The sequence below is a fragment of the Passer montanus genome, unplaced genomic scaffold (assembly GCF_014805655.1).
Source record: "Passer montanus isolate IOZ18808 unplaced genomic scaffold, ASM1480565v1 scaffold8, whole genome shotgun sequence".
Lineage (NCBI taxonomy): Eukaryota > Metazoa > Chordata > Aves > Passeriformes > Passeridae > Passer > Passer montanus.
The window spans coordinates 7,244,048-7,256,064 of NW_024373256.1; the positions used below are offsets into that span (position 1 = coordinate 7,244,048).

At 46.3% G+C, this 12,017-nt stretch overlaps 1 protein-coding gene and 1 non-coding gene across 3 annotated transcripts in view; both read right to left on the reverse strand.

Moving 5' to 3' along the window:
• The window catches only part of POLR3E (RNA polymerase III subunit E), a 30,659-nt gene extending 20,824 nt beyond the window's left edge, over nt 1–9,835 (reverse strand). For both annotated transcript variants that reach the window (XR_005630187.1, XM_039731992.1), the window contains exons 1-9: nt 9,696–9,835; nt 5,812–5,893; nt 4,662–4,712; nt 3,883–3,960; nt 2,261–2,376; nt 1,912–1,994; nt 1,074–1,181; nt 612–661; nt 196–315 (exon numbers count right to left, since the gene is read on the reverse strand). Coding sequence is in view for 1 of the 2 variants with exons in the window: in XM_039731992.1 (XP_039587926.1) it covers nt 196–315; nt 612–661; nt 1,074–1,181; nt 1,912–1,994; nt 2,261–2,376; nt 3,883–3,960; nt 4,662–4,712; nt 5,812–5,847 (642 nt within the window). In the remaining variant the exon portion in view is untranslated. The remainder of the gene's footprint in view (nt 1–195; nt 316–611; nt 662–1,073; nt 1,182–1,911; nt 1,995–2,260; nt 2,377–3,882; nt 3,961–4,661; nt 4,713–5,811; nt 5,894–9,695) is intronic.
• A 64-nt stretch (nt 9,836–9,899) lies between these two features.
• Nucleotides 9,900–9,981, reverse strand: TRNAL-AAG. The gene has a single exon. It is a non-coding gene; the product is annotated as a tRNA-Leu (tRNA).
• Between the last annotated feature and the right edge of the window lie 2,036 nt (nt 9,982–12,017).

A 12,017-nucleotide genomic window follows, 5' to 3' on the forward strand; every position in this document is an offset into this window, starting at 1 on the left:
AGTTTTGAAATGTGGAGACCCCAAAGCATTATCCAGCAGGAGATACAGAGCACTTCAGGGTCTGTTCCAGCCTACAGAGCTCCTCTTTATTCTTTTGATGATTCCCTGATTCCCATGGGCCCAGATTTAAAAACAGTTCTGGACTTGGCTGAGCCTTCAGGCCCAGTCAGCCTCCTCAGACCAGCACACACCTACCTTCAAGCCATAATAATGCAGGTGAACCCAGTGCTCCTCTGCCTGCCTCTTCTGCAGGAACTCATAGGACTGAACACGTCGCTGCCGAGCTTGCTCAGTCTCAGGGCGGGAGAATCGCACCTACAAGATTTGGGCATCATTCAGAACAGCCCTAAAACCCTTGGAGAAAACCCATCTGCATTATTGATTTGGTGTAGCAGTATCAAGCTAGGGGCCCCAGCTCCAGTGAATCACCCCTTGCTCTCAGTGCCATCTTCATGCCTGTGCAACAAGGGCAAATGCAGCTGGCCTCCCCCACCCACGCCCAGGTCAGCAGCACTAGCTGAGGTTTGCTGTCCTTTCATTTCACTCTGAACTGTCAAGCTTTCTTGTGAACTGTTGTATGAACCAGCATAGAAAGGAAAATGTGGACATACAGTAATTTGCTTAACATCATCTTCAGCTTCATCCTGGGATGAATCACCACCTGCCAGAAAACACAAAAATAAACACACCACTGCTGTGAAAGAGCCAAAGCCAGTCTGGGGGCACACACATGGGTCAACCCCAGCCTGCCAAACTGCCATGTATGACAGCACCACACTGCTCCTGTGATAGCACATCCTGCTGCCATGACCTTCCCCGTGGCAGTGGGGACATAGTCCCCACCACCACCCTTTGTCACTACCCAGCACCTCCCATCCCTCTGCCAATCCCCCACACCGTGCTCATAAAAGCATTTAGGTAAAAAAACCCAAATCAGTGAAACAATCTAAGAAATGGCATAATAATGACTGTGTTGTTAAACACCTTCAGAACAGAATGACTCTTACCAGTCACATTATAGAGAGAACTTGTATCTCACCTCCCCTAAGAAAACATAATTGTGGAGAATTTACCTTCATTAGCAGCTTCTCTTTCTCGGTGTTTTGCATCAGCCTTGTCCAAGTAGGTGAAACTTGGCCTCAGCTGAAGAATTCCATGTAGTGGAGTCAAGTGAAGTTCACCTGAAAAAGAGAATTAATGTTGGTTAAAATTGATTTTTTCCACTGCACAAGGACACAACTTTTCATTATCTCGCTGTCTCTGTAAAGCCACAGCTTCAATTAAACATAAATATTTAATACAGCAAAACGTAAAAAAGGATTGAAGTGAAAAATTCGTCCAGTGCTCAGGATTTCAAGGGAATATAAAAGACCAAGATTTGTTTCTGTTATTTTGTCTTTTGTGTTGAAACCAGATCTTGTAGAGAGCCACATTCTGGCACAGGCCTGACCCATAGTCCACAAGACCCCTAGTAGAATTGTCATCACTGAAAACAATCTACCTGTTGTCATTTCAAATGACCACCAGACCAAAACTCTGTGATGGCCTGGGCAGTCAAGAGAGGGACAAAAAGTGCAGAACAGGTAAATGAGACAGACAAAATTAGATTAAGAAAGCAATATAAATAATAATGATAATTTCATGCTACAAGTACATATTATTTCAGGCCACCATGAACTGTTAAGATTCTTGAGGCACCTACAAACCCAGGGTGTTCTTACATGATATTTGCAATTTTTCTAGACCTACTCAAGGACTCCTGGGGACACTGATAAGGGAAAATTTTCCTTTCTTTAAAGAACCCATCAGTCAATTAAAACCTAGGCCAAAACAAAACTCAAAAATAGGTCTCATCTTAACACTGAAATGAGTATATTTCCCTGATGGGAGGGTAAAGCAAAAGAAACTTACCTTTTTTATAAACAGCAGCTGCATAGCGGGAAACATTACTGGCAGCTTGGGAAGAGCAGAAAGTTTGCTTGTCCATAAGCTTCCTGCAGACAGAGGAGGGCAGTGAGAGGGCATTCCACAGGTACCAAAAGTCTGAAAGCACCAATTCTCAAAATGGACTCTCAACAAATATCCATCACTTCTACCTGCAAATCTGAATCCATGATGCACCCCAAAAAATGTAGGTTACTCTTAAGAATACTTGCTACAGAACAGTGTCCAATGCAGCCCCTGCAACTGTGCAGCCTGGTACAGACACACAGCTACCTGTGCTCACCCCAGAAAGGAAAGGAAGGCAAAGGGGACATACGAGGAATAGGTGCTTGTTTCATCTGTACATGTGCCATCCACGTTGAGAGCGATCTGCTCTCCCTTGCTGCGACAATAGTTAGGATTCAAAGTATCAATGGCCATTTCCAGTTCAACCTAAAGAATATCAGGGAAAGACAGCTCATTACCATGGCACAACCCCAAACATACCAATTAAAACCCAATCCCACACTTTCAAACATTTCCACAGGTTTACAGCAAATTTAAGCACTTAAGCAGCATCATTCAAATCCACAAGGGAAATCTCACACAGAGCTGAACAGCAGGTAAATGAGTTTGGTGCAGTGAGGTCATTTAAACAACAAGCTGGAGCTACATCAACTCCCACATACACAAATGGGATCAGAAAAAGCAGAGTTCTTTAGGCAGCCCTGAAATACACACTCACTTTGCTGGGTTCCTTCCATGACACTATCAGTGTAATTTACTTATCAGTACAGATCAGGTGCACAAACAACCTCGTTCAAGCCTCCCCATCACTAGGGAGCCATTCAGAATCTCTCATAAGTTGGATCTCCTCCTAGTTTGGTACCAAGAACACAAAGTAACTCTGTCCTCTTCAGAGGCAAAGGCCTCGATTCTGGTAATTCCAGACTGCAGCACCCAGCACTGACTTCAGTTACTCCTGACTTTCACTTGTCAGAGCACTGTAACAAGCTCCAAATCTTTAGTTACAAGAAGAACTATTCCTCCCCACTTCAACTTTAAATTTCAGACCAGTGTCCAAAAATAAGCATCCTCCTGCATAATATTTCTATTTATATACTATGACAATACAGAGCATATTCTTCTTCAGGGTGTGTCAAAGCCCTTATAAATTTGTGTATCACAGCTACCATCTTATTTTTTCTTTCCCTTTATGTTATTCATAAACTGAACTAGTTTCAAGTCCCTGGATGAGACAGCATATTTACAAAGGTTTGCACAGGGCTTACAGTGCAAATGTTTGCTGAATTTAACAAAAGGCTTCATGAACACAACGTGCATTCTAACTCCAAAGTTCACCAAAGCACTTCCCTTAACCATTTCCCAGAACCAAATTCTAGTAACACAGACATCTACTGCTGCAGTTTTAAAATAAGATACTGTAGGATAATAGCCAGAGTTCTGGGATACATTTGCAAGCAAGTGCAATGATTGTGGCTTTGGCTATAATTTACCTGTACTGCCCCAGTGATTTCAAAAGGACTCCTGATGATTCACTGCCAGGCAAGAGAGAAATCAAGACTTGCACTGACACTGAAACAGAGGATGGCTCCAAGGCTCAATCCTTCTTCAACCCTTCTCTGAATACTGTAAAAACCTCTTCATTCAAGCTCTTTTCACACAAGCATCCAGAGTGGATTACCATTAGTAACCAGGTTTCCCTCAGCAATTCTGTTTTCTGTTAAAATAGTGGCTCTCCCACCATGATTTATAAACTTTTATTCTAAACTCTATCTTACAGACCAGTAGAAGACTCTTCATACTTTCAAGCACAGACATCTGGTCCTGCAAGTAGCTGCATGGTTAGAACAGCTCAACAGCACAATGTGCTTTTCTTAAGTACATTCTGCACATCTTAAAAAAAGTTTTACAGACTGGACTCAAATGATGACCAACCTTTTGCTGCTTTGGTTTTATCTTCGCTGACAAATGTGTAACATCATCGTAGGTCATGGAAGCTGGGCGAATGGGATACTGGAAAACAGATCATTTCATACACCCCTCTTCTCTTAAAGATCAAAGAATTTCACAGAAATGAACTCAATTTCCCCTGTCCTCTCACATGCAGATCCACTTGCCACATCTCAGACACAAGATACTCAGAAAAAACATTAATTGACTGATTTGTGAGTCATCAGGGGATTTGGCAACATGACCTAGAAAACCTGTTGTTTTCCTCCCAGCCCTCTGCTTTTGTCCCTTCACAGCCCCCTTCCTCCCCTTCCTGCCCCTCAACACCATAATAACCTGTAAGACATTAGTGCAGCAGAAAAAGAAAACATTATCCATCAGTATTAACTCTCTGTAGAGTTAGTAGAAGTAAAATATCTGTGGGTATATAAGTAAATATTAGTTTAGAAAGTACAGGCCACATGTTGCTGATCAGGAGAGCAGAGCCAGGTTCAGCCACATGGGTGTCCCTTCTGACCTCTGGGAATGCAGAGAGGACAGTGTGGTATCCCTGTGAGATCTCCCAGCCACAGCAGCATCCTGCTAAAGCTGCCAGGTCTCCAGCACACCCACAGACCCCTCCATCAACCAGCCTCACTCCTGCCTCCAAACTGAGACCCAAACAGGTTCTCTATATCCCAGACCGTGGCAGACTGAAACACTAAGTTATGCTCTTTGCATTTATTTTAAACAAACTATCACTGCATAAAAGTTAACTGAAATACCTGAAACAGATAGAGCTTCTCCAGTAGACTTCTGGCCAGGAACACGTCAATCTAAAAAGCAAAACAAATAACTTTCACTAGATGCCAGCTATAACAAAAGTATAAACCTTAGAGCTCAAATACTGACAACATTAGCTTCTCATTATGAACTCTAATATAAAATAGATTAGTGACTCTCCTGTCAAAAGTTTCCTCTCTGCTGACTTTGACGTGAAATTCTACATCTGGCCTTTTTAAAAACCAAACCTAAAAATTCCACTACAAAGAGGCAGCAGACAGTGGCTTTAGCTGTGTTTTTCCTCTCTAAGGAAACTTGGCAAACAAATGTGAAAGAGGAATTTTTTTCCTCCAAGGATCTGAAGCAAATCTGTTATCACAATTATAGAAAGAGGAGGAAGTTCTCAGTTTGGCAGCACGATTGAAAGGTAATTTGTTACTGGTATTTTGGCATAAAGTCTTTCTAAATTAGACAAGAGACACCCACATCCTCAAGCTGGTTCAATACTTGCATTTGGCCACCAGAACTGAATATGCACAGATGTTTCATGAATAAGACATATGGAAGCTGCCATTTCAGATACACTCCTGACAACTGCCACTCCTTTTCTCATGGCTTTTCACCTTTTGTGGATTTACCCTTCCTTGTGCTTCTGGTGTGTAAACTCACATATCATAGACAAAACTCTGTGGCTATTTCTTGGGACACAGCAGTCCTTTAAAGAAGTCCAGACTCAGAACACAACTCCTGACTCCAGCAGGAGGCATGAACACTGCAGATTCATGTTTAATAGAGCATCAAAGTCATCCTTATTTTTTTCAGCTCCCAGAGACATGCAATGAAGTTCACTGGAAGCACACAATGGTAGAAGCAAATTCCCCACCTTCTTTTCTACCATGGACATATTACAAAGGCTGAAAAACCTGAGCTGCATCTGCCAACATGGACAAGACTATTCTGACAAAACAGATACCATGAGCCATACTTGGTCCACACAACATAATTCTTTGTACAGCCCCAGCCATTGGTTGTCAGACAACCACTGATGTTGATGACACATTGTTTCAGCAATGTAGGAATACTGAGAATTGTAGTAATAAAAATAGTAAAAAATTCTCATGTACAATCACTGTTGCCACAATGCACTTTTACCTCTTGTATAATTGGATCATCTTCTTCATTTGCCATGCTAGGATAAAAAAAAGCTTTTTCTTGGCTTATTCCTTGGCACAACCTGAAAGAAAACAGGAATGTCATATGAATAATTTCATCTGTGTCACATACCACATGCAGCCTAGAGTATTGTTCAAGTTAACCTGGTTCCTTTCAGTGATAATCTGTTTAATCTGTATTTTGAAGGAACGTATGTGTTTGCATGAACAGGTCCCTGATACTCAACAATCTTGACCAAAGGCCACAAAATTCTAGAGACAAGCAAATGTCTCAAAAATAGGTAAACTGCTATAACTTCTGTGAAAGCTGCAGCTACTAAGAGAGCCCTGAACTAGCGCCCTAAGGAGGGAAAAGACAGCCTTTGGCACTCGCATAAAGTGTATCTTTTTACACCGTGTAACAGTAACACACAGGTAGCAGCTGTTTTCCAGCCACAACTGGCCCTGCAGGATCCCTGCCTGGGATGTTCCAGTCTGGGAATACCCTGACTTTGATTTCATCTCCCTGAGAAGCTGCAGCCTCGTCTCCTGACCTGCCACTCTTCAGACTGTAGTGCCAAATGAGAGCTCCAGAACACACTGCTCAGCCTTTCCTGCACCCCTCCAGAACCAGCAGAACAGATTTTTCTTCGTAACTACACCAACTCCAATGAAAACAAGACTCTGATATCAACTGAGGACTGGATACTCTGGAACAAAAGTTCATTATGTTCAATCCAGCACTGAAGTCAGTGCTGTGCCTGGTTCAGACCTCTGAATAAAAAATGATCTCTCAGCTAAATCAACAATAGCTCTTCCCTGCCGAAATCAAACAAAAGGATTTACAAATTATTCAGGATGCCACTGCAACAGTGTTATGTAAATCAGCCAGTACTGGTCAAGATAGGCATAAAAAAAATACGACCTCTCACAAACTGACCAAGGAATAAGTTTTAGCAACAAGGATGATCAGGCAAAGAAACAAGATCTGTGCTCAGGAACTCTCCCTCACTCTCCTCACTCTTCGAGGACAGCTTACTTCTTTGCTGGACCTCCTGTGGAGGAAGAGAAGGAGAAAAAAGCAGCATCCAGGATCAGCTGGGAAAGAAGGAACCCAGCATCCATGTTACACCTAGAACAATGGCATTTTTTTCAAGTATTCAAGCCACCACACAATTTAGGCAGCTCATTATATTTCAGCTGACATACAGGCTTCTCAAATATCACACTAATGTACACACAGGTATCTAAGAAACCTCTCAGAGAGGCTAGAAATTCTGGATACAAGTGTTAATAATATCCATTCAGGCTTACAGTGTTTCTGCCACTCCATCTAGAAATGTAATTCCATATTTTTCAGTTACACTCTCTCTGCTACCAAAAAAATGCCCCTCCCCGTACTGAGCTGGCATTCTCCATTTCTATATGCACCAGCATATCCCAGGGTCTTTGTACCATACATTTGAAAATGTATGCCTCAGTATTTCAGATTCCTATCTGAAGTAATTTTGTAGAAAAGCAGAACACCTTCACAGCAAAAATCCAGTACCTTAACCACAGGCTGGGCTGTGAGCAAAACCCTGAATATAGGATATCTGACCGATATCAGTGTTTTCTGTGATCAGGCACTCCGTTCCTCCCAGAAATACACACTAATATGTTTTAAATAAATGAGGTTTGTCAGTTCCATTTTTGCTTTCCCTGCTCACGTCCCTGGGACAGCTCTGCAGACATGGAACACCTGCACTGCACCCAGCACAGAGCTGATGGTGGGAGGATGCCCAAGGTGTGTGAGCACATCTGGCAACACCCAAAGGGTGGGACACCTGGGTCCAAACCCTCCTTCCTCACACCCTGAGAGAATCAGGAACCACCCTTCCCTTCCCGACAGCCTGCATGCCAAAGTATCTGCTAGGCTTGTTCTCTCTCTTCTGAGAAAGTTATTGCACTTTTGAGAAGAGAAATAAAGATTCCCTGGGCTAAGGAGGGACAGAGAAACTCAGCCTGAAGGACCTGGTCTCTGGCCCCTCACTGAACACTGCCTATGCAATTATGCACAAAATCTCTCTGTGAATCCACCTGTCACTACACAGGGGAAATGCTGTATTACAGAAATTACATTTTTCTCTTAGCCCTGTGAAGACAAAGCATGACTACAGACCCTTTTACTGGAAAGTGAGACTGACACGTCTATAAATAGGAAGCAGTGTGTCCCAGCACAACTCATGCAACCAGAAGAAATCCTCTGAATCAGGATGAAGGCATGCAGACACAATCCTATGTCTGATACATACACATCCATAGAGTAGTGTTAATTTCCACTCTTCTCATGTACATATATTTATGATACCACAAGAGTTACAGAATGGAATTAAACATTAAGAGACAGCAAATATGGTCAGCAGGTTCAAACTTCTTGTGGTAGAACCTGTTTGTTTTAAGGACTTTCTTTAAGGTGAAAATCTAAGTATAGTGTGAGTTATCAGCTCGCAGGAGGGCAAGAGATGTAAATCTTCTCATTTTTCCTGCAAAGTGACCAATGCAAGAGCCAATCCATGAAACTGCTCATTAGCTGCCCATAACACCACTGATGTAGAACCAATGAAGAAAGATGTTGTGGTTAAAGAACTGTGAAAATCAGTGATGAAGCAAATGAGTCCTGCATCTCACTCTGAGCTGAGAAGGGCATTTCGTATTAGAGATTTAATTTCATTTTACTACTAAAGACTTAAAATACAACTGTGAGAAGGCAAATTGCAAACCTGCACATCATTTGACACACAGACTTTTAGTCAGGCCTGCAAGAAATGCTTCAGTATTTAATTTTTACCTAAATTTGTCAGCAGCAATAGACCCCCAAAGTGATAACACTGAAACCTGAAATATTCTTCATATAATCATGCAGTGCCAAAGAAAGGCCAAGAATTCCTGCTGGATCAGAGCCTGAAAGTATAAATGCTGAAAGAGCACCGTGGGAAAAGTGCCATCTCCTGAATCACTACCACAACTATCTCTGGCACCTGGGCTCCTCTAGAAAGGGCTCTGGGCAGCCCTCTAGCTCAGGGTGGCCCACGGCACACAGAAGAATGGAATCTGCCAAAAGAAGCTAAAGCACCTTCCATACATTTATGGCAATTATCATTCTGACCCAATTACTTGCTTCATTTTCTCCTCGCCTGCAAGCTTTGCACAGTCATCTTCTGGCAGCGAACCCGAGAGGGCTCCTCTGCACCACGACCTCTCTCTGGAGGTGATGTCACCGAAGCACACCTTTGGGCTTTAACAGATCGTGCATCCAGCACGAACCCTTCTCTACCCCCTGAGCAGCACAGGACGCCAGGCTCGCTGCCAGGGCCAGGGGTCACTCCGGGGCTCGGTGACTGTCCCGGGGCAGGTCGCGGTGCCCGCCCCGAGCTCCCCGCGGGCAGCGCAGGGTGCGGGAAAGGCCCGCGGAAAGGCCACAGCGAGCGGCCCGAGCCGCCCTGACCGCGGGCACGAAGCGAATCCCCCCGGGCTGGGCTGGGCTGGGCCGGGGCCCCGCAGAGCCGGAGCCGCGCCGGGGCAGCCGCTGCACGTCGGGGCGGGTGCGCCGAGTCCTCCCCGGGCTGTGCCGCTCGCAGCCCCGCAGGACCGGCCGGCACCCCGCGGGAGCCCCGGGGCCGCGGCAATGGGCGCCTCCAAGCGCCCCGGCCCGTGCCGGCTCCTGTCAGGGCGATGCGGCCCCGCTGCCTCGCGGTGCCCAGCCCCGCAGCCTCGGCTCCGCCGTCCTCCGGGACGGGCAGAGCCCACCCCAGCCCAGGCCGCGCTCCTCCCCCGCCAACGCCCGCAGGGTCTCTGGCGGCTGGGCGGCCCCGGGAGGCGCAAAAACAGCGCGGCGCGGCGTACCTGTGTGCGGGCCGGGCGGGCGGCGGCGCCGCTCCCCCGCTCCCCGTGTCGGTGGCGGCGGGGCAGCGCTCAGGCAGCCGCCATGTTGGTGGCCCCCGGGCCGGCACGTGGGGACGCGGCGCCTCCTCCTACCCACAATGCTCTCCCGGCCGCCGCCGCCGCTAGGGGGCGATGGCGCCGGCCCGCGGCGCAAAAAAACACTGCTGGCAGCGGTGGGATTCGAACCCACGCCCCCGAAGAGACTGGAGCCTTAATCCAGCGCCTTAGACCGCTCGGCCACGCTACCGCCCTGCCGCCGTTGTCTTTTGCCAACGCTTTTATGCTACACCAGATTTTTCCCAGTCCTCACATTTTTCTATGTCCAGCAACAGTTCTGCCCACACACCCCTTCTACCCGAAACATAAAATGCGGGGGTCCTTTTCAGCCTGTTCCCAAGCCGCGGCACTGGGAGCTGCGCGATGCACCCAGGGGCGGGAGCAGCTTTGCCCGAGCCCACCGCGCCCGCTGCCACGTGGATGCCACGGAGCAGCACAGCCGCCTGCGCGGTGCGGGTGGCACCGCCCGGCCACCCCTCTGAAAGCCTCAAAAAAGTTCTAAATTCTAATTTTCCGTTGCAAAGCCGCAGCTCAATGAATTTGCAAAGCCAAAAGTCAGCAATTTATGGCTGGGGGGCTGTTCTTTTGCGTACAGCACAGGGACCAGCAGGGCAGCATGCTCAGTACGCTTGTGCAAACAGGTGCTAGCACACCTCAGCTGCTGATGCTCCATGAATGTGCCTCTGGGAGTCTCTGGCTGCATTTTGCCTGAAATTCTGGTGAGTTTTCTTAAAGAATTAATGTTATTTGCATCACTTAATTACAACTGAAAGGTTGTATCTTGAGAAAAATTCCAGCTTCTCTATGGTAAGGCTACAAAGCCTTAATGCAGCCTGATTTAATTCTGTCCTTGTGGCAGTTCATTTAAATAGGATAGAGAAAATAAACCTGGAGCCCTGCTGACAGCATCACTCAACTCTTTCCCCTGGCACCTCCCACAGCCTGTCCCTGCAGCACCCAGTAGTGCCAGCTCTCTTTGCAGGGAGCTGCTGAAATGGAAGCAAGGAATGGTTTGATTGGAGTGGGAAGTGTCTAAAAAAGGTCTGATAGTCCAACCTCCTGCAGTGAGCAGGGACATCTTCAACCAGATCAGGGAGCTGAGAACTCTTTCCAACCTGGCCTTGAATGTTTATAGGGATAAGGCATCCACCACCTCTCGGGGCAACCCATGACAGCATTCTCATTGTGAGAGGCTGCAGCACTGCACAGTCTTGCTAAAAATTTCATTCACTGCCTACAAGTACTGAGGAATAACAGCACACACATGTAAACATGAATAAATTCCTCTAGTGCTGCTACAGTTTCACACTCTCAGTTCAGTGCCTTTTCAGAATGTGGTTTTTTTTTTAAGAATAGAGGGAGCTGAGTGCAGAGCAGCAGGAGAGGTTCAGGGAGGAGAGAAGGTAGGCAGACCTGAACTGGCTTCACACAGCAAATCACCTGTAACCTGCTCAGGAAGAAAAGTTTAGGCAAAGAGTCAGTTTTAACAGTCCCCAAGCCTCTGTGTGTATGTGCAGGAGGCGCAAGGAACACTCATTACAAACTGTTTCTTACTTGTGTGGGCTGCTCAGTCCCACAGATCCTTTTGCCCAGGCAGTGCAAGGTACCCACACCCTCCTGAAAAGTGCTTTTCTGCCCTGTCACAGCTCAGCTCAGCTCAGGTCCCTGAAATGTTTCTGTGCCTGGCCACATTTCTCCTGAGCACCACAGGAAGCCTGTGTACCTGAGATTACTCACATCAGCCATGTATGACACAGACAGGGGCTAAGAGCACAGGCTGTCCCTCAGGGGTGGCAGTTTTTTCATTTCACCTGTGCAACATCAGTTACAATGGCAGGACCTTTTCCAAATTAAAAACAATTAACCTAGAGGAGAACTCAAACATAAAAAACAAGCTTCCAGGTTCATTACCTTGTTTCCTGGCACAGGATAGGCAGAGAATATGGAGTATGTAACACTCCCAGACTAAGGGCCAGGCCCCCTGGTTACAAAGCCCTGAGCTGTCCCCACACAGGAGTCAGTCCATCAGCAGGAGCAACTGAGAGATATCCCTGAACTTAAACCTGAAAATACCCTGACTCACCCCTGGCAGCACTGCCCTGCATCCATCCTGAGAGGTTCAAATGAAATTCTGCCTGTCCACATTCAGATGAGAAGTCCTGACTTGACCCATGGTAACTACACCTGGCTCTGTCAGCACTCATTCTACTCTGAGGGAAATGACAT